Genomic DNA, 26,150 nt, shown 5'->3' with positions numbered 1-26,150 from the left:
CAGAATCAAATTTGTTCAAACAGTTGAGCCACCCGAGGCATTCCAATCGTTGCGGCAGCGCGTGTATAAAACCTCGGGCCCACCGCTCCATTGCAAGCCCCGTCTCGCCGGCCCTAGACAACGCCGAGAACCGTGAAGACCGCCGGGTCTTCAAAAATTGAAGAGCCCACGAAAGCCCTTTTCACATTGTGCCTTTAGCCATTGATCCTCTGTCCTTTTCCCCCTTTCTCCTCTCCTCTAATGGAGGCCGGCGTCGCCTCTTCCAATGGGCTCAGCCTGTCCTTGCCGCTCCGGAGTGCCACCGCCGGAGAAGCATTGGCGGCGGCGGCGGGAGCAACCACCGAACGGGCCGGCGGCAGAGACGATGTGTGGAGCCAGGGCGCCACAATGACACTGATCGAAGCCTGGGGCAATCGTTATCTGGAGCTGAACCGCGGTAATTTGAAGCAGAAGCACTGGAAGGAAGTGGCGGATGCTGTTAATACAAGGCCCGGAAGTAACACTAAACAGCCGAAGACTGATGTGCAGTGCAAGAATCGTCTGGATACGCTCAAGAAGAAGTATAAGGTCGAGAAAAACAGGATCTTGGGCGGCGGGGTTTCAAAATGGGGGCTTTTTAACAGAATGGATGAGCTAATTGGACCCTCCAGGAAGAGCCAACTCCAGCTTCAGAAACCCCCTAATCACCTCTCTCCAACTCCTCCGCCTCCTCTTCCCGCTCCACCACTTCTGCTCACTGCAGCTGCGCATTCTCCCGAGCTGGGTATTCCCAATGTAGGGGTTAATAATTACAACAGTCATCAGCAGCGGGTGAACAATACGGAGAGCCCTGAAATGACTGAGAGCTGGGTGAATGATCGGAGGCAGCAGCAGGTTGATCATGGGGTGGCGCTCAAGGAGGTGGCGAGTGCTATTGTGAAGTTTGGGGAAGTCTATGAGCGGATTGAGGTATTAAAGCAGCAGCAGATAATGGATCTGGAGAAGCAGCGGATGGAGTTTATGAAGGACTTGGAGTTGCAGAGGATGCATCTTTTTATGCAATCTCAGTTGGAGCTTGCCAAGATCAAGCATGGGAAGGAGGAGAACAGCACAGGTGCTCTTTTTTCCCCTGGTTTTTCTTCGCTCAAATGCTCTTGTAAGATTTAAAAATTTGATTACGCAAAAGAGAGATATACAAATTTTCTGATATACCATCTGGCAAAGTTTCGAAATTTATTTTACTCTTACACATTAGTGCTGTGTACCAATCTGGGTTACAGAATGGACCTCCTGAATTCAACCTGCCTACTAGGTCGTAACCCTCACAATCTATGGCTCTCTTCCCGAGCTTATATTGCCTTTTGACAGTCACAAGTAAGGATGTCCCTATATGGTTTTTTCCTATTAGTGTTTTGTGTTCTCTAAAATATCTTATGGTAGGGCCGTGCCGTCTTCCTGAAAACCATTGCTAATGCTCATCAAATATTGATTGCTTCCGGAAGTAAGATTGGATTAGTTTTAGAATTTTTTTTTTCATCTCTCCTAAATGGAACAATGGCGTCTTCTTTATACAGTTGTAACCCTCTCCAATTCATTTTATGATAACCTTTCTGTTTTTAGCGCTTTGCATCCTGGTAATTTCTTTGCCAAGAGGGTTCTGTTTGTATAATAAAGATAATTCCACCCATATCGCAATCTTACATCATTACAATTGCACTAGGAGATAAGAAGGTTATTTCCTTGATTCTTGGTTTGGATTTGTAGATGTAATCAGCCTCTTGGATCTGTGGTGGCCCATTATCTTGTGTTCAGGTTGATTATGATTTTACAGGTATTCTATATTGTGGTCTTATTGTTTGAAAATTTATATTCCAGTTTTAATTTTCATGCACTGAATTTATATAGTAGGGATAGTTACTTCTACATGTCGCAAGGACTCTTGCAAACGATTCGGCGACAATTACTTCTAGACATAACAAGGGCTGGTGTGTATAATATCTTTTTTTGTTTGTTTTAGATTTATTATGTAACATAATAAAGATATACAGTTACATATGAACTGATGTGAACAAAATCAGATGGCTGTTATGTTTGTTTGCCAACTGGAAAATTCTAACTGTAACTTGAAAAATTGGTGAAATTTATTTAAATATGAGTTAAGTTGAACATAATGTTATACAAACTGAATATAAATCAATTGAACTCTTGTTATCACCTTCTTGGAATGGTTCTTATCCTTTGAAGGGTAAATTATTTGCCTAATGTTGGAGCATACAATATACCTCTTTCTTGTTGGGGAATTCAGAAAGATCTGGCAATTTGATCATCTTGATACAATGACATTGCTTCATAACACATGATGCAAGGTTCAAAATCTTCCCAAGCACACATTGTCAAGCTGCAAATTCATAATTCCTCCTATTCTATGGCAACCATTTCTAATAGTCCTGGATCCTTGTTTTGTGGTGACTCAAGAAACCAAAACAATAGAGTAAATGAGTTATTAGAAGGTGAGCCGTTACACTCTTGTACTTGCCATTATGCCTCTTGTCTTCCACAATTGTATTTAATAGTATAATGATCCTTTGGATGAGCACCAAATATACGAGTATAGGCATGGACATCTTGCATAATACCTAGGACCTCTTGGATCTTTATTCACAAAACCTATGTTCTACGATGTGTTGGGGATGGGGATAGGGGGATGATGTGAGATGGGTTTGAGTCTTCATTTTTTTTTTGTATTTTAATGCTAGCGGCGTTCCCAACAAGAGACCATTAGCCATTCCTAGGAAGGCTAGATGTCCTTAAATGGCTAGGGATGTTTCTTGGTGGTTCAGAGGGTGTAATGTCCCCACTTTTGCAGTTGTCCGGTTGTGTGACCGTTAGCCTTTTATTTTATTTTATTTATCCCACGTTGCTTGTGAAAAGTGGTTGACCCTATGAAGTAGGAATAAAAGGAGAGCTTGTGGCTATTGTTAGGTAGATTGAATATGAGAAGAAATTGGATGCGTGAGTTATGGATCTGTTCTTGGCATTACATGACGTCTATCCTCTCTTTTGACATTCTAGACGTCATTCCCTTGGGGTTTGGCCTTTGGAATTCATTGCTATTAGCTTCATTAATAGGCAGCTTGGGCGCATTTTGAGCTACAAGTGGATTGGGTGTTTGCTCATACCATTCTCATTCCTTGTCCGATACTTATGTCATTGTGGAGGAATGTTTTTATGAGGGTTTTGGACTGATTGAAGGCGGTTTTTACTGTACCAACATTGTAGCGCGACACTATTCATATTACTGTAGCAGCAAATTGGGAAATCATGACTAGAACAACATGTTATAATGCTGGAGTAATTAGTGAGTTGGAAAGTTTGCAATGTATTCGATTTTATTAGCTTGAAAACTAATATTATTTCAATAGTAGTTCAATCTTCAGTTTTGCATAAATTCCTTCTTGTTCATGTTATGTGCTTTCAAATCTATGCAAAGACATTAAAATCACTATCAACGGTTGGTTCTGATTTTGGGCATTTCTAGGGTGCCCATTATAGTGGTATAAGAGCTATAAGTCCTGCCATCCTGTGGAGATCTTATAGGCAATTTGGGACAGCCAGATAGAGGGAAAAGTGTTTGACAAAATGTCAAAACACTAAAATTAGAAATTAAAAGGGCTAAGCATTTATGTTTGAGCATGCGACAGGGGCTTTATAATTTCCGCAATACCAGAGCAAGACAAAGTAAGAGTTTAGACTTGTAGAGCGAACAATCTAGTTCATCCGTGCAGAGGGACATACAATCCAATTATACAGACATAGAGGAGATATTCTTTGAACAAGACAACAATATGGGTGACCGAAATGACAGGGATATAGGACTAGGCAAAGGCAGGAATACCGATCCAGATCAGAAGGAGGTAATGTTTAGACGGTTACTGGGTATATTAGAGGAGGGGTAGCGTATGCAATAGGAGCAAAATAGGTGAATGGATATGATGTTGCAACTTATGGCTAGATAGATGGGAGTCAATATTAATCCAGGTGATGCCAACAATGGAAACAATAACAATGGGGGAAACGATAACAATAGGGGCAATGATAATAACGGAGGCCGAGGCAACAACAACAGTCTTGAGAATAATATTAATGGTAATAATGGACATGGCAACAATGGGAATGAGGTTGATAACTTTAGACATGCTGCACGCCCAACTCAAGCAGCAAGCTCGAGACCTCTTCTACCCACCTTCCCACCCAGAGATCCGATTCAACCAATTAATGAACCACAATTTACTGAGTTACAGGATCAATTTAGGAGGGACTAGGAGGCTAGTGGATCAAAGTTTCAGGCGGATATTTCCCTCAGAGATTATATGGACTCGAGGATGAGACACATGCCCAGATTAGGAGGGAGAAATCAAAACTTTGAGCTGAGAAAAAAAGTTGGGAAACTTTCTTTACCTTATTATGATGCTTTAGGGAAGACGACTGCACGAGCTTGGGTGTAGAAGGTAGATACATACTTCCAGCTGAATCCTATGCCTGAGGAGGAGGCTATCAAGTATGCGGCTATTCATTTGGATGGTCCAATGCATGAGTGGTGGCACCATGGTGTGGTAACCCTGGGACATAATCAGATCACATCTTATGAGGAGTTCACTGAGAGACTCATAGAGAGATTTGATACCAAAGATCTCGAGTTACAGTTTAAGGAGTTGGCACAACTCAAGCAGTGGGGATCAGTTGAGACGTATATCAGTGAATTTCAGAGGTTAGCTGTGTTGGTCATAGATATTTTAGAGAGGAGGTTAGTAGTGTTGTTTATGGATGGACCTTTAGATCCCTTGAGGGCTTGGGTCAAGGGGCATGACCCAACTACATTACAAGAGGCTACTAAGAAGGCTCGTGACTTAGCACCTTCTTCTTTTAGGAGTAGATTTTAGCATAGGGATTCATATATGAAAAAGGACAAGGAGAAGGACAAAAAATCTTTTCACAAGGATGCTCAGCCAAAAAGGGATAATAAGCTGGATAATGACACCTTGAATGAGTTGAGGAAGAAGCTATGTTTTCATTGCAGAGAGCCTTGGGACTTAGCTCATAAGTGTTCTCTCAAGGCTAAGGCAAATCAAATGGAGTATTTCTCAACAGAGGAGTCACAGTCAGAGAGGGAGGATTAGCACTCTGACTTAGACAAGGATGGCACTACAGAGGAGAGTAGTATTCCTGAGGATGAGAAGTCATTGGCATGATTAATGGGGGCTCAAAAGGCAATCACATTTAAGGTTAGGGGTACTATCTAGGGGTAGAAAGTGATCTCACTTATTGACATTGGGGCTACACATAATTTCATAGATGCACAGACTAAGGAGCACGTCGGGTTTAGAGTCATGATAGCTAATGGTGACAAATTATTATGCACTCGGAAGATATCTAATCTTCACATCAGGCTAGGAGATGGCTATGAGTTGGAGGATGAGTTCTATGTAGTAGACATGGGAGACTATGATGTCATCCTCGACATGACATGGATGGCCTCGCTAGTCGAGTTCACACTCAGCCTAGCAAAATTGGAGATGAGGTTTTAGCATGAGGGCAGAACTATTGTACTTAGAGGACTTTCAGATGGGAGTTGTAGAGTAATCTTCTTGAGGTGAATGCAGAGACTGTTTCGACATGATGATGTAGGGTGGGCGAGGTTGCCTACAAGATTGAGCTTCCAGAGGGTAGTCGGGTGCATAATGTGTTTCATGTGTGGAGACTTAAGAAAGCCATCAGTCAGAGAGTTGTGCCTTTTGTAGATTTGCCACCATTAGATGAGGAGGGGAAGCTCGTATTGATTCCTGAGACTATTTTGGATACTAGGGAGAGGACTGTGCAAAACAGGGTGATTAAAGAACATTTAGTCAGATGGAGAGACCTGCCAGAGGAAGATGCTACTTGGGAGAGTGAGCAGGTGTTACAGCAAACAGGATTGAGATTGCTAGAGGACAAGCAATTTCGAGGGGGGCAGATTGTAATGTCCCCACTTCAGCAGTTGTCCGGTTGTTTGACCGTTAGCCTTTTATTTTATTTTATTTATCCCATATTGCTTGTGAAAAGTGGTTGACCCTATGAAGTAGGAATAAAAGGAGAGCTTGTGGCTATTGTTAGGCATGTTGAATATGAGAAGAAATTGTTCTTGGCATTAGAGGACATCTATCCTCTCTTATGACATTGTAGACGTCATTCCATTGGGGTTTGGCTTTTGAAATTCATTGCTATTAGCTTCATTAATAGGAAGCTTCAGCGCATTTCCAGCTATAGGCGGATTGGGTGTTTGCTCATACCATTCTTATTCCTTGTCTGATATTTATGCCATTGTAGAGGAATGTTTTATGAGGGTTTTGGACTGATTGAAGGCAGTTTTTACTGTATCAGCACTGTAGCGTGGCACTATTCATATTACTGTAGCAACAAGTTGGGAAATCATGACTGGAATAGCATGTTATAATGGTGGAGTAATTAGTGAGTTGGAAAGTTTGCACTGTATTCGATTTTATTAGCTTGAAAACTAATATTATTTCAATAGTAGTTCAATCTTCAGTTTTGTATAAATTCCTTCTTGTTCATGTTATGTGCTTTCAAATCTATGCAAAGACATTAAAATCACTGTCAGTAGTTGGTTTGATTTTTGGGCATTTCAAGGGTGCCCAGTATAGAGGGTTGAATAGGTAGGTATTAGGGATAGGAGGGGGGCATCCCCTTGGCAGCTCGCTGTCCCCGAAAGGGCTAGGGGACAAAGAAGCCAAGTTTTGGGGCAGGGACTGCATCCTCGTGTTTAATATAAACATGAATTACCTTGTGCCAATACATTGTTCATTTTCTCTCTACATCTAAGCAGTTTGGGTTTTTTTTTGTGCTCATATGATTCATTCACTTGCTTCCATTCATAATAAATTTGAAACAATTTTAGGGCATTGTAAGTTGGGCATCTCTAGGCTTTGGACACGTGTCATGGATGCATTTGTTTGTATCACATTCTATGATCATTGCAATTTTCCTTGTGACTTCTCAATTATTCTTTGCATGTTGTATGTAAGATATACACTGATGCGATGTGCAAGTACAAGAAGCTTGGTCTTGAGACTTGAAAACTTCTATCTACGATGCCTTAGATCAATCCCTATGTTTCATTTCTTGTCTTAGACCAAGCTTTAGACCAAGCTTGGTTCAAGAAGCATTTGAGTTTCTATCTATGATGTGCAAGTACAAGAAGCTTGGTATAGAGGCCTAAAACTACATAGTCTAGAGCCAAGTGAACTTAGAGCAATAAAGAAAAGGATCTTCGTGTCATCACCCCAAATGAAGAACACAGTATCTAAAGTGTGAAGTAAGCAATTGAAATCTAGCAAGTGGTGCACATTACATAGTTCTATTGGTCAATTGAAGAATTCCATACTTTCAAATGCCCATTTGGATAGATGGGAGTTTAGTGTTCCACCGTAGTGGCACAAGATGAGGGAAAATACATTTTCTAATTCATATCTTGAAGAAGTAAGGAATTTTTGTAATTCTCATCTCAATTGTTGGTCATTAGACAATTGCGACATGTCATTGTTGACAATGGAAGCAAGAAGAACACGACAACTTTGGAAGCAATTTAAATATAAAATTTGCCATTGAACTTGTAACATGATTTGCGATTTGTGTCAAAGTAGTCTCATGAGAAAGAAAAATATCACTTTTGGTTAAAGTTGCTAAAGACTTATATTTCCTTGGTTAATCAGTTTCAAAGCCAAGGATGAGTTGACGTGTGGAAAATGACCTTTGTATGGAACATCTCAATTGTTGGTCATTGGACAATTGCAACATGTCATTGTTGACAATGGAAGCAAGAAGAACACGACAACTTTGTAACATGATTTGCGATTTGTGTCAAAGCAGTCTCATGAGAAAGAAAAATATCACTTTTGGTTAAAGTTGCTAAAGACTTATATTTCCTTGGTTAATTAGTTTCAAAACCAAGGATGAGTTGACGTGTGGAAAATGACCTTTGTATGGAACATCTCAATTGTTGGTCATTGGACAATTGCGACATGTCATTGTTGACAATGGAAGCAAGAAGAACACAACTTTGGAAGCAATTTAAATATAAAATTTGCCATTGAACTTGTAACATGATTTGCGATTTGTGTCAAAACAGTCTCATGAGAAAGAAAAATATCACTTTTGGTTAAAGTTGCTAAAGACTTATATTTCCTTGGTTAATCAGTTTCAAAGCCAAGGATGAGTTGACGTGTGGAAAATGACCTTTGTATGGAACATCTCAATGAAGTCAGAAAATTAGACAGCTTATGAAGAAAGCAAGTGTTTTACAATTGGTGGATCAAGTTGTTAAATATGGTAGGGTGCTTGGTAGTTTACATCGCTGTTGGTTCATGGATGGGGCAATTATTTCACCACCTTGGTTGTTTTGTACATGCCTTGATTACTTGTTTGTGGAACTAGTGGTTTAACTATTTTGTCTCTTAAGGTAGGGCAATGGCTAGAGTTGTTGTCTCTTCTACTCGTCTTTTGTTAGTCAATGGAAAACACCCGTTTTGAAGCTTGAAGGTTTTAAAATCAAATTCAAGTTTTTGTGTAAAAATGGCGATTGTGGTTTTTAATGTTATGCTTAGTTGTTTGGTACTGTAAAGCAAGGTTTTTATGGAGTTGCATACAAGATATTGATATAGAGTTAGATTGTTGAGTACCATGAGCCCATTTTAGAGACATTCTATCATCTATAATTACAGAAGTACAATGATTTAGGGCTTGGAGCAGCACTCTTGCTGGAGTTTTCACCCATAGAGGGTGGGTTTCTCTAAGGGAATTCTGCATTAAATAGTTGTCTTTCTTTCCATTTGTTTTAGTGATTTTCGAAATTTGTATGAGTTGCTATTCCATTGGATTAAATATATAATTGCCTAAAACATAGAAATTATACCTTGCAATGGAGAATTTTGTTATGCTAGTATGTGAGACTTGTAGATGTATAAATATTATAGGAGCATTCTCATTAGCTTATAATTCACTGTAATGCCTTAATCTCACCCATACACCGTGGAAGTGCATAGCTTAGTTTTTGAGAATTGTAGCATGCATTAATGTCTATTGGTGTTCGTTGTGAGGTTTCCACACCATCGCCCCCATTGCAAATGGGGATGCCCTCTTTTTGCTTTGGCAATAATAATAGTCATGGTCTTAGGTGGTTTTAGTTAGCAACATTTTCAAGTGTCCAAGTCAAGGAAGTGATTTTGAGCAATTTTGGCCTGCTGTGGAGTCAAGAGTGTTAGGGATATGCACAAAAGTTGGGCTAAGCTAGCCAAGCGGATGGAGTTGAAACCAAGGGGCTTGGGATGAAATGAGTTAAAACCTTTAGACCATCCTTGTTTTGGCTTCAATTCAACCGTAGAAAGTCAAGAAAAGTTGAGTTAGGTAACATTGCTGAAGGCATGCTGAAAATTCCCAAAATGTAGAATCTTTAGTATAACTCCTATGAAGTTGAAACCTTTCTCAAACATATACAGATATAACTTAAAGTACAAGAAAGGAAATAAATGTGACTTATGCTAAGTGTTGAGTTGCGGAGTTAGCAAATTACCCTAGATCAGTCAGAATCTGACCTTCTTTGGGCATTATTTCAGAACATAGGCAAAACTCCGCCCACCCCTTCAGTCAAGCCTTTAAGGTATATTTCGATGAAGAACTTGATGATTTTGAGCAAAGTAACATGAGTAAAGGGCATATTTAATGTTTCTCATACATAGAAATTTTTGGGTTATTGGCTGTGATTGCCTAAGTAGGGGCGAAGTCTGCGATCCTCTTTGGGCATTTATGCCCAAACTTGGCTAAATTCTGACCCTTCCATTTTAGCTTAACTCTTTGGAGCCTATGTAAAACTTAGCAAATTTGATGAAAAGTCACTTGAAATAATGAAATTTTGGTGTGGTTGTGCACTTGGAAATTTTGAGCGAAGTGGCTGGGATTTTGCGCAAAACAGCTTGGAATCTGACCTTCTTGGGGCATAAATGCCCAAAATTGCCCAGATCATAAGATTTCTGACCTTCCATTTTAGCTCATTCTTTGATATCAGCTTGGAATCACGAAAACAAATCTGATGGAAATGACTTGAACGAATGAGATTTTTAGGGGGTCTATGGACATGTTTTTTTTTTCCTGCTGATGGATGAGATTGCCCAGAACAGGTTGGAATCCGACCCTTTCTGGGCACTTTTGCCTAAAACTCCCAGATTTCAACCTCCTATTCTAGCTTTAAACATTTAGTGCCTTTCAGATCTCTGCCTTAAAAATTGGCGATTTTGGTGAGAAAACAACTTGGAGAATGAAAATTTTTGTGGTGTGAGGACTTGATTTTTTTTTGAGTTGGGCTGAAATTGCCCAAAAGTCTGAGTTTTCTGACCCTTCATTTTGAGCAATTCTTTGACTTAGGTGGTGAAACATTAAATATTTTAACAAATTTGATTGAAAATTGACTTAAAAGGCAGGAAGTTTTTGGGGAAAGATTGATTGCATGTTGCTGAAGATTGCCCAAATAGAATAGGATTCCGACCCTACTCGGGCATTAATGCGCAAAAGTTTGAAAATTCCACCCCATAGTTTTTAGCATGAAGTTTGTAGCCTGATTCAAATTGGAAAAGAAATGAAGAACTTTGAACTGAAATCAGGTTGAGGGAGTATGAACGAGTGCAGATTTGGATTCATGTTTAATGAGAAAGCCCAAGAAGGGTCGGAATCCGACCCTCGGGCAATTTTGCCCAATACTTGGTGATTTTTGACCTCCCAGTTATATCGATTTCCATCTCTAAATTCATGGCATTGCAATAATATACAGGTGTGGTATGACTTCGTTTGCAAATTGATCATTTAGGCAGACAAGTTTGATATTGAATTTGAAGAGATTGCCCAAAATTCTTAGAATTCCGCTCCCTTAATCTAGTTCATTCCATTGCGAGTGTAGGGGCATGGCATGGTATTTGTGTGCAAATTAAACATGTTGAAGGCAGATCTTATCAAAGACATTACGCAGGAGAGGGCAGGATCTGCCCTCTCCTGGACATTTTTGCCCAAATTTCAATGTTTTCACGAAGCATCAAGTGTAGACCAGTCCGCCTTCAAGAGAAATTCTAAATTTTAAAACAACTCAATGCAGTCCAAAAAGTGTTGGTTGGCCTATGAAGGGTTATGAATTAAATTCAAACCAAATTTTATTGGCTAGGAAAGGCCAAGTCGGCCTTATAGAAGATTGTGCCCATTCAACTTGGGATCGCTTGTAAAGGAGTTGTGAATTAAGTTCACTTTAACATCAGAGAATGCCATTTCTATCTCTGTAATTTAGGAGCAGCAACTTACATCCTTGTTTGGCAGTGGGCTACTGATTGACGAGCGAATTGTCAAGTTCTCAAGTTCTGGGTAGCAATGTCTTGTGGAATCAAAGAATTCATATCTTGAAATATCAAATGGCATTGGGTTTGGGTATTTAAGCAGATTTTCTCAAAATCAGAAGTAAAGGTAGCAGAAAAATGTGTAAGAATTTGCCCAAGGCAAAGAATGAATGTGCCAAGATCTAGAAGAGCTTAATTGATCGCACAAGAGAGACAAATGACTTGATTCATTGATGATCAGATGATAATGGGTTTCAGATAAAATATATGTAGATGTGCCTGAATACATAGTCAATGCATAATAATTAGGAGTGATGCTAGTGAAACCCTATCAACTAGACAAGGTGTAATCACATGGTCCACTAAAGGTGGATCATCCTCCATTGTGTAACAAAGTATGTGTAACAATGAGAGGATAATAATGTGATAAGAACACAATGGTAGAGCTCACAAACAACAAGGTGTGGTGGATTTCGCCTACACCATGTGCTCAAATAGAATACAAATTCCTAAGTGTCTACATGACAACTTATATGAAATTATCCTAAGTAAATTTAAGTAAAGTGTAATTAGTAATATTTAATTACACCAATAAAATGAAATTTGCGCATTTTATGGGTGAAAAACACTAGTTTATTTCTCAGATTTCAGCACAATTTCACTCCAAAATTTGCAAGGAGAAGGGATTTTTGATCTTGAGATTTAGGAAAATCCATTTCATTTTGATGTTGGCTACGATGAAAGTTTTCAGATTTCTTCATTTTGATTTACTTATCGATTTTACAAAGCTTAATATTTATTTGTCCTCTGTTTTTGCAAGGTCAATTTTGAAGGAGAGGCTCAGAAGGCAAGATGGTCGACAAGAAGATTCAAGCAAGATCAAATTGAACCTCAAAGCTCCAAAGGAGAAGGAAGATTTAGATCAAGTTGTTGAAATGCAAATCAAGACCAAGATATATTCCACTACATAAAGGAGAATCAAAAGGAAAAACCAAACTTCAAGCATGAAAAATGAGGATTGAAGGATTCAAGCATGCCACCTCAAATCAAAACATGGAAAAGTTTAAAAGAACTGTGAAAATTAGAGAAGATGGAAACATTTTGAAAACATTGGCCATCATAATCACCCTTTAAGAGAGTTGACAATTTGGAAGAGTTAATCAAAGTTAGAAGAATCGAGAATCAAGATTTTCTTCATTAAAGTTACTTCTTAACAATTGTGCAAGAAATATTACACAAGTTAGGATTTAAAGCACATGTTCTTGGATGCATCTACAAGATAAGGATGATGACGTGGTGTTGAGTTGTCTTCTCCAATTACAAAATTCCAAATCCTAGAACAAGCAATCACAACATGCCAAGTGTCCCATTTTCTCATTGGGTGTAAAATCATTGTGTTTTTCTTATTGTTGCTGTCATGTATTTGGTTGTAAATTTGACAACCCTAATTAGGGTTTCAAGGGTTAAATTTTGGCCCTTGATCTTTAATCAATCTTGGCCCTTCATTGTAATTGAAATTTTTTAAAAGGCCAAGGCCTTCTCATTTGTAAAGGGTTGGAAAGTGGAAAGTTAGATTCAAGAGATTAGGAGACTAGGGAGAAGCTAGATAGTTAGAGGTAGAGAAGGCTAGCTAAGGGAGATACTTGATCAAATTGTTGCTATGATCTCATCCAAGTAATGGATAGTTCATTATTGGTTCGTCATGGTGTATCACTTAATGTTGTTTGAAGTGTTTCATGGTTTTCTCAAATTTTCACTAAGAGTAGATTCCATTTCTTATTGAAGTAGTTTAGTTGAATAGAAGTAATTGTAGATGTTTATTTGCTCGACTTGAACAAATCTAGGTGACTAACCTCTTGCTTCTTACAAGTGTGCCTTGTGTGGTAAGCCAATGATTGAATGCACCTACCTTCAATTTGTGTTGATTGTTTAGTTTTCATCCATTTGATGGAATTGGAGAAGAGATATCGATTGGAAAATCATTTGAGCGTTCCTTAGATGCTTGTACTAGATGGGTGGAGTCACTGGTGAGATTACATCTAGTAGATTCTAAGTTCATCTTATTATAATGTTATAATGTTTCTTTAATGGTCCTCTTAGTTAGTCCTTAGTTTATTTGGTAGTTTCTATTTCCATCTTTAGTTCACGATTGTTTCTTTTACAAACATCATCTTTGTAAATCTATATAAGGAGCTTTCATCTCCTTTTTTTAATACAATTACAACAACATTGATCTACCATAGCATGGTACCAGAGCACGTTGATGAGTTTTCATAAAATTTGGCGACTTTTTTCAGAAAAAATTGAGCCTCTTTTGATCTAGATTTTTTTTTTCTCAATTTTTTGAGATAGAAATCATTAAGAGGTGTTTTTATGAAAAATTGTGGTTCGTCTTCGAAGATTTTTGCACAAAATTGCAAGCTTAGTTGAGGGTTTCGATTACGTGATTTCTTGGTTTGGGCAAAAGTCTATGATTTTCAAAAGTTCCATGTATTCAAATGTGAGTTGCACATCCTTGCATGTTGCTTGCATGTTACTTGCATGTTGCTTGTGCTGGTTTACCATGCAAAGCCTCATGTTTTGCCACATGACGATTTTTCTATGGGTTTTCATAAATTTTTCCCTCAAAATTTCTGATTCCATAATTTGCAAAGTTGCGTGGGATTCCTTTGTGGGTTGATAATTTTTTCCTCAAATTATCTCTTGGGTTCAAAAATTACCACACTTTAACATATGCAATAGGGATACAAGTCCTCTTTCATACATCCTCATCGCATATACACATATATGCAAATACATGCCACACCATGCCATTCCATGCCATATTATCCTTGAATGATTCATCCTTTATTTAAGCCAATTTTACATTTGCAACATCTCCCATTGTCGGCCAAGCAAGGACCAACTAAAATTTGAATTAGGTCAGCACTAAACATTCCAAGTGGACCACAACATACCTTAAGTGAGACAAAAAATAGCATCATACATGTTACATATGTTCTTGCAAACATTGAGACTAGTAATTTAAGTGTAAACACATGAGGTCGACCTACTCCGAAGTAGAAACACCATTGAATTGTGAAACCATACCTCTGAAGCCCAAAATCTTGTCCCAACTGCAATGAATGAAGCTAAGACATCTTGGTAACTCGTTCAAAAAACTGCATCATCAAAAACCGTTATATGGATAAATGTGAAGTAGGAATTTCACATATAGATTATTGTGAGTCATAATTGTTCTTGGACAAATACTAACTGTGCTTTGAACCACAAAATCTTGAATCCAACTACTCTGAACTGTGCTCAACAACGTATCAAAATCTCACCAACATAGTTAAGCCCCTATGTAGTTAAGCCTATTAATAAGGAGTAGATGTCTACATTATCAAATATTGAATTCATATATTATTATCTAATTATTGGAGGTCACCCTAGGGAAATTGCTTGCTTTATTAGTTTTACCTTTGCATTTGTTTCCAAGAAATTTCGAACATTGGATGCCATGGTCATTTGCTTCCAATGTATTTAATAGTATTCAAATTCAGAGAAATCCCAAAATGTTGAGTCATTGATCCAAATGATGATTATGTAGTGTCATGTGGACTATGTCTAAGTCTCTTTGAACGTATCATTACTATGATTAGGTTTGGTCATGTAGATTGGCCATGTTTGGGGGAAATCTATGATGACATTGATTCCATGATAGAAAAACTGAAAGTTTTGATAGCACAGAATGAGAATGACCCCAAAGAAAAATTTGTTTGTAGTGCTGAAAAAATCAATTAGATTGTAGCAACAATTTTTTTAAATTTTGTGAACCAGAATATAGAAATACAACACATGAAAACAAAGAACACAAATAATACTCCACAGTTATCATGGAAAAAAATCTCCTTCTGGAGGGAAACAACCCAGCCCACCAAAAGATTATACTTTTATTCAGATTTCAAATCACATACAGGAATTTTCCTTCCAAATAATTGATGTCTACTCACAGTCAAATAGGAATCCTTACTGCAACAATATTAGAATCTCTCATTTTTCAAGAATGCTTATGAAACATATGAATCACTTTCATAATCATCAGTCAATCACTGATTGTGCATATACTCTGCAATACAAACATCGAGATCAATATTGCGGCAGGAGACATATACAAAAAAGACAAAATTGTTAAATTAGAGGATGGCTGCAAATGTACTAACAATTGCCATCGTATTGATTGCATTCCAAATGCAAATGAAGGCTTATAAATATGAAAGGAGGAGACATGTCTCATGAAGAGACATGTCTCTATGGTTAAACAACACTAGTTAACATAGTAATATAAATAATCATAAATGTAACTCATCTTAAGCATATAAGTAATATTAATATGTTAACCATATATGTAATATATTATTAGATTATTACATATATATATAAAAGATATTTATCTTAAAGATTATTTACCATCAATAAGGTGTCTCATGTCAAAATCAATCCGACATATGCTATAACTTTAACACTCCCTCTTAGCTAGGGAGGATTTATAGAACACATTATACTCTCAAGAATATGAAGAGATCATTTTAGTATGATATTCAATTCACTATGAGACTAAATTTCTCACCTTTCATAACACACAATTGAAGCAATTTCCATAACTTTAAAACACCACCTTAAGTTTGGTCTATAGTAGTAACTATGTCATGGTGTCTAGTAAGATCCGACCCAAAGAACCATAACAAGTTGGTTATCATGGTGTTCGGCAAAATTCGGCCTAAAAAACCATGATAATAGTTCTACCATTTATAAGATTGCCAACTTACAATGGTTACCTTTTGTCTGTTCGTTATCATGACTTCCAACACTCTGGTACAACAACTTAATGAAGTTTGTCATGATAGTAGGTCTACCATTTATAAGATCGTCACCTTATAATGGTAACCTTCTGTTTATATATGTCAATGAAAGATCATCACCTTTCATTACATATCATATTTGAAATAGTAACCACCATGAATTTAGTCAGAGGGTGGCACAAAGGTTTTCACCTTAATTTCCTCTCACAGAGAAGAATGCATTATAAGGAGTTTCACTTAGAACTTCTCCTCATAGAGAAGATATCATTCACAAAGAATTGCACCGTAAAGAAAAGAAAAAATTCTCCCTCTGAACAATGATCCTAGGAAGTCAGGTCTAGTGGTTACTCCCTTAGAGGCTCTCTTCCCCCAATGATTCTTGTCATACACATGTATTTCTAGACTCCCTCTGAATATTAATCTTCTAAGCTCCCACAATGCTTTCGAAGAAGTGCCGTACTCCCTCTTAATGTAGAAGGATACTTGTAATCTCAATCATCAAAGTTATTTGCTTTTAAGAGCCTCACTTTATTTATCTTGATCATCAGGGTCTTCGGAGCTATTATAATTAGATTGAGTTAGCACAATATTTGGTAGCATATGTAAAGTACCAACCTTCTTTTCCTATAAGAATATCCTCAAACATAAAGGAAAAGATCAAAGCAAATAACCCTTGTAGTATGTATCGAATTACAAATAAGGGAAAGACTACAAGGAGTAGATAAATGTAAAAGATAAAAATACTTATTTGCACATGAAGATTCAAAAATTGCCCTTTTAGATTATTTGAGAATGGAACATCTCCCCTCTAAATAAGGTTCAAGTGAGAATGAAACATTCAAAAATTGCCCTTTTAGATTATTTGAGAATGGAACATCTCCCCTCTAAACAAGGTTCAAGTGGGAATGAAAGATTGACTATTATTCCCCCCACAATGTAAAATTTCCACTCATATTGTTTGAACAATGTTGTATCAAATGTAACAACTATTTTCTAAGTCCCAACTTGCTCTTTTCATCCAAACATTAATTTTGTTTAACAGTAGAAGCAAACATGTCCTTTCATTTTATCAAACTCATCCACAATATGTCAATATCTTGATTAAGTATGATTGTGCGACATGAATGACTACAACTCACATGTCAAGTTTCATTCATCAAGGAGAGACTTGTCGATAATTCAAATGAATTCTTAAAAACTTCATTAATGTCTCACAACTCAAATTTCCTTACAGTAACTTCTACAAATACAAGTGACACCATTTAGAATTCATCACTTCCTCATGATGTACACAGGGGTAGACTCATTAAAATCACATGGTCACGATGTATGAATCACAGTCCTCTTGATAGTGGCAATTTATTGATTGCTAGAGTAATCCATCTCAAAATTGTTTACTCCCTCTTAATCAGTAAGACCGAGATCACTGAAGATTAACTACATAACATCCTCAGTCTTCTCCCTCTCTTTCAAGGTTACGTGAAATATCAACCTCCCTCTGATTCTCAATCTCCCTCTTTTTCCTGTAATAACATTCTTGGAGGAAAAAAAGAAAAGGCAAATGCTTGCATAGAAATACAAGTAAGGGAGATATTACAATGATTAGATAAATAAAATACTCAAGGATAGTAAATTCTCATTTGTACATCAATAATCCTTTGTTTTGATCTTTCATTCCATTAGATATTAATCTAAGAATGTTCCCCATTATTTCAATATAACAGATATCTAATTTAAGTACATACATTAGACATCTAATATATTCCATTCTCTATAGATATACTTTAATCGATAGTTTCAACAAATTATTTTTCCTATAAGATCAATATAATATTTTCCTATCTATAACTTAGGATGTATGTGTTGTCTATATACCCTTATAACTTTCATGATTGATGTCATTATTCGTAATGACTAGCTTTATTGGCATACATTTTTCATAATCAAATATTAAATAACAAATCAAAAATTAAATAACAAGTCATTCATTCTAAATATGAAATAATAAAAATTTGATACATTATATGATCTACAAACCTTATTTGTATGTCTTAGGAATGTGCCGATCAAGAATAGGAGTATTGATCAATTTCCAGTACTTGAGTCCCCTTTTACTTAGGCTTTGACTTCATTGACTAGGCAATTATATTGCCATGATGTACAAGATTGAATAATGATACTTGGTGCCCGATATAGTTTTGGACAAATATTTCATTGGACAACACTGAACTCTTTGCGTAAGCTACAACCGTGGGTGTATTTGGGGTTTCCACATTAAATGACACAGATTTTCGGTCTCCATTAATCTCCTATATTACTTCCGGCTTCTATGTCATTATTTCTCAACATGTGTGATACTCCTGCTTTCTTATCTCCCTTGTTCGATAGCTTTCTATTTAATCCTCTCTTTCCTTCCACGATGCTAGGCTGGACTATGTTCAGCAGTGTTAAAGAACCATGTTGAGAAACATTTTAGCCAGTCTCGATGTCCATTCATTGCATTCAATTCTCTTCTGAATGCATTTCCACCCATATTAGATTGTAACTTCAAGTAGTATTTCTCATATCTTGTTTAATGTGGCACTCTTGATCAGATTTCTTTATCAACAGTTAGAAGGGATTGTAGAAAAGACCATAGTATTTTGAAATTGTTTCTCAACAATAATATTACTGTCTACACCAAGTGTCATAGTTCGTCTTATAATTAAGACATGTCTTCTCCTTTACATATCAGAGTTGAGGATGTATTTAAAAATGAATCACTGCCTGTTGTGAGGCCACAAAAGAATCATCGACTATGATGAGTCCCAATCAAGGATAAGACTCGTTGACTTCTAATATAACCTGGCTTTGGAGGTGCTTTTTCAGTCGATGTTTAACATGCCTGCTTCCAAATTTGGCCAATCTGTAATATGACTCAGGTACAAAATAAGAAGCTCTGAAATGCAGTGTAGCTCCTGTCATTTGTGCGTCTTTTTAAAGACCTGGCACATATTTTCTATTGATTGTTTACCGAGTATAGTCAAAAGTGCCAAACAACACTGCAGAAAAATAATAACAATCCCCATAAAGAAAAGTGATTGAATAAACATGAAACTTTAATCCTGTGCTTGGTTGGCTTGCATGATGTTATCGTGGGAGGACACTTCTTAGTATTCTAGTTATTCCCTGCGCAAACCTTATGTCTGATACTATCGTTGCTAGTGAACAAATAAAATCAATCAATATATATATATATATATATATATATATATATATATATATATATATATATATATATATATATATATATATATATATATATCATAGTTCCAAGAATCACGGCGATTCATGCGATTCACGCGATTTGGTGATTCGATTCAAGCCAAACGATTTTTTGTGAATCGGTGAATCGAATCAGCGATAAAGGGTTTATGAAATAAGTTACTCACTAAATTTCAAGGGTTTTTTAATTTTCCGATTCATGGCCGATTCGATTCCGATTCATGGCCGATTCACGATTTGATTCAGCCTTGCCGATTCCGATCCGATTCCGATTCTTGTTACTTTGATATATATATATATATATATATAAAATTATGATTGCTCGACTTACTAAACCACCACAGATAATCTGTCATTAAATTGCATTTAATTACATTCCACATGCAATGTCAACTACTTAAACTCCCCTTCTTGTAGTTCCAATCATTGAAATATTTCAGTGGGTCATTTAAACCATATTTAAATGATGTCAGGGCCTTTGTGTCCACATTTGAATCACCCCAACAAATCAAAATAGACACTGCTGATGTAAACTATGTCAACTTCCCATCTCAGAATACATACAATACAATGTAGGGCACCAGAATGGAGCATCCAAGCTTCCCACCATTTCCCTCTATGAAGAGAGACTAGAGTGCGAGTGACCCATAGAGATGTTGCAAGAGCTCATATATGACATACACTGGCATAGGCAGAGATGTAAGATGCATAGATAATTTTCTGTCCATTTTGAACACTTTTTGCCTTTGACAAGAAAATGGTCTCCAATTTTATTCCGCACAGAGAGATCTCATATAAGTGCACACATTTTGGACTTTGTCTTTTTGAACACATATCCTGGCTACAACGTTTGTTCATTTGCTTGCAGCTTCTGACTCACGATCTACAGTTTTAACATTTTAGGAACTTTCGAATATAAGGACGTCAGATTATAATAGTCCCCTCACATGATGGTAGAGAACTCTTTGAGATTGACCATGTATATTCTTTATTTATTGGGTTATTTTGGTATTGTAGATTAATTTCGAACAGTCCTGGAGTCACCTGCTCTGATACCATGTTAAATTCTAGGATGGCTGCAAATGTACTAACGATTGCCATCATTTTGATTGTGTTCCAAATGCAAATGAAGGCTTATAAATATGAGAGGAGGAGACATGTCTCATGAAGAGACATGTCTCTATGGTTAAACAACACTAGTTAACATAGTAATATAAATAACCATATATGTAACTCATTTTAAGCATATAAGTAATATTAATATGTTAACCATATATGTAATATATTATTAGAGTATTATATAATAGTGTATAATATATATATATATATATATATATTATATCTTAAAGATTATTTACCATCATAAGGTGTCTCATGTCAAAATCAATCCAACAGAAGCTACAACCTTAACAAAAATTGCCGTCCAAACATTACGACTGCCCTCTCATTCAAGCTGAACATCACTTTCACAAAAGTGCCGATGACATAACCATGCTTGAAGAGTTGAATATAAAAATGACTACTGTCATGAGACATCCGCGGCCCATAAAAGAAGAAGCCAACACCTTTAAAGAAAACCAAGAACAATAAGAAGGCCATAGGAGAAACATGGCTACTGAGTCATACAGAAGTCAAATAAAATGCCAGCAAGGAGTATGCAATCACAAGTGCCAGGAACAAGTATAATGGTGCTGCCAAGTCACCATGATTTTTTCCAGCGAATGAGAGAGATCAATATTGACACTAACCAAAGCAAACAACATGAAATAACAGTGCAGCAGCGGCAGAGATATCGTGAGCAAATTATTCCAGCCATAGTAGAAAACACAAACTGAAGGCACAAAGTAGAAATTCTGAGAAAATGACCGTAAAAGATCATAGATATGTAGTATCTGTTGCAGCTACATACTTCAACAAAAATGAACACACCATTACATCTCCGTGCATATGCATTATTTCCCAAATATTATTGCATGGAGTTACCTTCTCTGTCAGAGAAAATTGTACCAGAACTTTCTAGTGGGTACAATTTGGTATTCCAATAAACCTTCTTAGATCTCAAAGTGATGGAAGATGTTAAGAAAGAGTTTACCATATTTATCTCTGACTGAGATCATAGTATTTGTACTCTTCAAGATCAATACACACAAGATGCTCATACATATGGTACCCGATTATTTGTTCCTCCAGCCTTCCGCAATTATAATTTCATCACAAACTAAGCATTTCTTTGTTTTTAAATATTCATACTTAAAATTATTTTACATTTTGCATTTTTATGCTGTGTTGGTTTTCTCCCCAATTTCAATAGGTTGCAAGTTCTTTGGTTGAAGAGAACTGGAATGAAATACATACTCCTTTCTCCACTGAGTTAAGTGTAACTGGTTGGCTGCAAGAACACTGAAGACTTGGTTTATATCCATTTCAACATGCGTCTCCTATCACATAAGGAAGATATAGATCTTGAATCTTCCAACTTAAGTGCATCTGTTATAGAGCTTCCAGAGTTAATGCAGAGAGGTCGGGGGTCTTACATGCGATGTCTCTGACACGTGATGTACCTACTGGGAGTGTGTCACTTCATTTTCTTGTGTTTAAATGATATTGAACCAAGAAAGGACCTTGATCTAGATGCTTTTGATGACGTTTGAAGACCAATATACAAATTTTAAATTGTATTTCAAACTTTTTAATTGCAATGACTTTCATTTGAATCATCTTGGATACATATTTTCTTCATCACTATAATTAATCAACGGTGAAGTATCATACTATCAGATATTCAAATATATATATAATTTTTACATGAAACCCCGTTCAAAGTGCAGACATCGGGGGAAAAGAATGGGGAAGAAAACCCCCAGTACAGTCTGGGACGAGACGTTCTGGTCATTCACTGTATCTGACATTTGCCCCACCTTAGTATTATTGGTAAAGAAAAATGCTAAATAATTGTTTTTTCATTTTTAATAATTAATTTATGTATATGAAATACTGTACAATTTCAGCATCCTAAGAAACAAATTCAGAACTGGTACATGGCACTTGCAGATTTTGAGTATAACATGGTACCTATCATAGCCTTCATAATCTATAGGCTTGTGATCAGTAGATGTCAATGAGCTAAAACCCCGGGAGCACTGCACTCATTTTTATGTTAATACCAAGGCACACTTGACTAACTTCTGAGAATGGTGCAGGCTGTAAAAATACCCGTCTTTTGTTGAATCAGGGTTCCTTCACTCTCGCCGATTGCACATTACTTCATTGTGTTATAACTATTTACATCACTTTTTACAACATTAATATCTTTTTAATACAAGTTCACATGGTACTTTTAAGAGTTCAACTACTTTTAACAGAGATTTTTAGAATCCATGGCAAAGCCAGTTGAAGAGTGGCCTGTAACTAGGCCAGTTACTGTTTGTCTCTGAGCATAGAGGTGTTTTATTATTCTGAATTTCATTTGCCACAGTTTTCTGATCAATCTCCTTTCATTCTGAGTTTTGTTTCTGACATGCCTTTTCCTTGTAAATCTCTTCCTATTTTTATGCCAAGAGGGCAAACTATAATGGCAGCGAGGGCATGCAATAGCATTTGGTCAGAAACAAAAATGTAGGAGTTTATATTATATTGGAAGAGTGTACATGGGCGGAAGATTGAATTATTAACTTCAAAGTGAGTTAGATAACGGCATATTTTATGGAATAGACTTCTTTTCAAAAGTATTTGTAAGAGTTAATGGATAGTTAATTGGATAGTTTCATGCTAAGTTGTCATATTCGTTCACCAGACCCGGAATTTGCTAGTTGATTCAATAGTCATTTGAATTCGGTTCAAATTCGATCCAAAGTTGGCATCAGACACTGATATTCGGTCAAAATTCGCAGTTAAGGACCCTGGTTGACTTTGGGTTGAACTCTGATGGTTGTGGAAAATATAAAATGAACCTGGTGGTTTGGAGATTGCCAGTGAATGATTGATAATGGCAACATTTTAATTAAAGTTGCCATTCTTTTCTGACTCGACGGTTGGGAGCTTACTGAAAACCTGCAGGAAACAATATTTGTTAAAGATTGGAAAGGCCATAAATAAAAGCAACTGCCTCCACAACTCACACTAAAGATTGAAATTTGTTTAGTTTAGTTTAGCAGTCTTGTGAAAGGCATCATGACCGTCTGCTATATCACATGCGCTGTTGCAGAGCAGAGCAGAGATGTGTTTTTTCTCTTTCTTTTTTTTAATCTAGTAATGCGTGCAGCCCATCTACCATTCTGAGATATCATTCACTTCAACCCGAAGATGAATAGTGCATGGAGACAATGAACATGGCAAGGCTTGGAGGAGGGATGAAGATGGACATGAACTCGAGATGAATATGAATATTAAGTTGGGTTTGATGGGATGTGCTAAGGATCAGGTGGCGAAAGTGATGGCGGCAGTGACTCATCCAGTGAAGGAGATGCATTTCAGAGGTGTGCAAAAGCGGCCATGGGGGCGATTTGTGGCAGAGATCAGAGATCTGTGGAAGAAGATGAGAGTTTGGCTCGACGCTGCAGAGGAAGCTGCCAGGGCGTACAATATAATAACAGTGTGGCAAACAATATATACCTTAAAAAATATCTTTAAAACTGGGAATGTATTTATTAATTTAAAACCTGAAATCTCTTTAGAACAGTCTTTAAATATTCATAAATTTAAATTGAAAAGTCAGAAAATTCAATCTTTTAAATTTGTATATATTAATTTGTTATATAAATCAAATATATCAAATATAAAACTTTAACCATGAAATGTTAATAGTTGAGCACTAATTAAAATAAATAATAATATTAAATTAATTTTTATTAGATTTTAAATGTTAATTTTTAATTAAGAAAAATTAAAATAAAATAAAATCTTATATTTTAGATAACGTATTAATAATATTAGATTAGATTTATCAATAAATAGTTTTCTATTTTCTTGTCTTTTTAAAAATTCTTTGGAGCAGACTCAGTATAGTGGTGTATGGACTTATTTGTTATTATATATATATATATTTGTTTTTTTAAAAAAGAAAATCTTGTACACGAACCCAAACCCAATCCAATTTTATTTTGGATGAATATCAAACCTGAATCTCGAATCCGCATCTGTACCAGAATAAGAACTGGCAAATAATCACACTTGGATAATGATCCAACCATGAAGTCTACTTTTAATGGATAGTACATTTGTTGATACGTTATAGCTTGGTACTCATTAGTGGGAATTGTAACAGTGTAAGTTTTTTTTCTTCACATTATTAGTATTTGTGTTCTAGGTTACTTTACTGATTTGATTATTTATATCTTGAAAATGAAAATGTATGGTAGCATAGATATTTTAAATACATCTATTCTAAGATGCTGAGAGGTGGGAACCTATTAGATAGGTGCTTCAAGGCTAATAACTGTATTTTTTTCTTCGATAAATGCATTTAAGATATATGCTAGTGTTATTGCATTCTTAATAAATATCACACTGATGTATACACTTGGTGAGGCACAAGTCTGATGTATACATTTGATGAGGCACAAGTAATCTGATTATGGTCTTCTTTTGCAGAGCACTATTTATAAGTATGTCATATCAGAAATCTGCGTCGTTGTGACCTGTCTTGAATAGTTTCAATTAAAGAGAAACATGATTCCTGTGCACTGGTAGCGAGGATACATAGCTCCGAAAGCTCTCATGAGTTTGATATTTTTCCTAAATATTTTGATCTGCTCTTCTTTGCCCAATTCGAGTGTTACCCAGACTGTGAATCTGCAATTTTTAAAGCTAGAAACAGCAACTCCCTTGGTTAGGCAGCGATTGAGAATTCAAATTGCTTTGGCCTACAGAAGTCTGTACATTATATGCCTTAGTATACATATAATTTGTAATTGCCCAAGTCTACCTTGAATCCTCATGCTGGCACATTGAGGACTCTGCTTAGTTGTATTCAATGGTGGTTGCTGTGACCTGATCTTGCCATTTTACATGGCTTCTGTTCTCGGTATTTTCAGTTCACTTAATGTGGTTGCAGTAGGGCACTCACTTAGCAAGATGGTTGTTAAATGGACAGACTTTGAAAACTTTGCTCCAGGCTATGATCCGTGTGAAATTTTGTATTACAATTTTATCGTGGAGAAGATTCATTGTTTAGTACTTGGTCAGAGGATTCATCATCGAGTGATTGCTCACCATTAACTCGCTATGCAATGTGCAATATGGCGGCTTTACAGGTGGACCATTCTGTTCAAAAGATCATTAATGGAAATCGGCAACTCATTGTACCATACATGTTAGTATTTCTCGACTGTGCCTTGTGCTAGCCTTGAGGCCAAGCATTTTTCATAAGGCTATGCAAGCAATGCAGCATTTTCAAGGCTTTTAATTCTGTCAGCAAGAAGAGTTTTAAATCTGGTTTTGAACATGACTCTCATATCCCCACTGGAGCTCAGTAAAATAGTGTTTTTGTCCTCACTCGGGATGATATTTTTGTATTGATAAGATTTGAAGGCTGTAAGATGATAGTTCTAGCGAAGTTATATGATGAAGTCGGGAGCACCAATATGAGAAATATAGATTTTTTATTTTTGTAATGCTAAAATAGAAGTCCTCTTTCATTTTA

The 26,150-nt window shown here is 36.5% G+C and overlaps 1 protein-coding gene across 4 annotated transcripts; it reads left to right on the top strand.

The window, feature by feature from the left end:
• On the top strand, positions 1-26,150 carry LOC149574831 (trihelix transcription factor ENAP1-like). Of its 4 annotated transcripts, none has more exons than XM_089814667.1 (2): positions 1-1,093; positions 1,744-1,857. In XM_089814667.1, the coding sequence occupies exons 1-2, from the start codon at positions 241-243 to the stop codon at positions 1,794-1,796; spliced, it is 906 nt and encodes a 301-aa protein (XP_089670793.1). In that variant the 5' UTR covers positions 1-240; the 3' UTR covers positions 1,797-1,857. The 4 variants fall into 4 exon arrangements, with proteins under 4 accessions (XP_089670793.1, XP_089670796.1, XP_089670795.1 ...); XM_089814670.1 differs by lacking the exon at positions 1,744-1,857 and adding an exon at positions 12,223-13,105 and having other exon boundaries at positions 3-1,093; XM_089814669.1 differs by lacking the exon at positions 1,744-1,857 and adding an exon at positions 1,260-1,348 and having other exon boundaries at positions 3-1,093.

This window comes from Cupressus sempervirens, chromosome 2 (assembly GCF_028749045.1).
Source record: "Cupressus sempervirens isolate cs-2001-9-10 chromosome 2, ASM2874904v1, whole genome shotgun sequence".
NCBI lineage: Eukaryota > Viridiplantae > Streptophyta > Pinopsida > Cupressales > Cupressaceae > Cupressus > Cupressus sempervirens.
This window is presented reverse-complemented; position numbering and strand designations above follow the sequence as displayed.

Coding starts and splice junctions, on each gene's coding strand:
- LOC149574831 (XM_089814667.1), top strand. CDS start 241: ATGGAGGCCGGCGTCGCCTCTTCCAATGGGCTCAGCCTGTCCTTGCCG. Junction 1,094..1,743: donor GAAGGAGGAGAACAGCACAG/GTGCTCTTTTTT, acceptor TTGGATTTGTAG/ATGTAATCAGCCTCTTGGAT.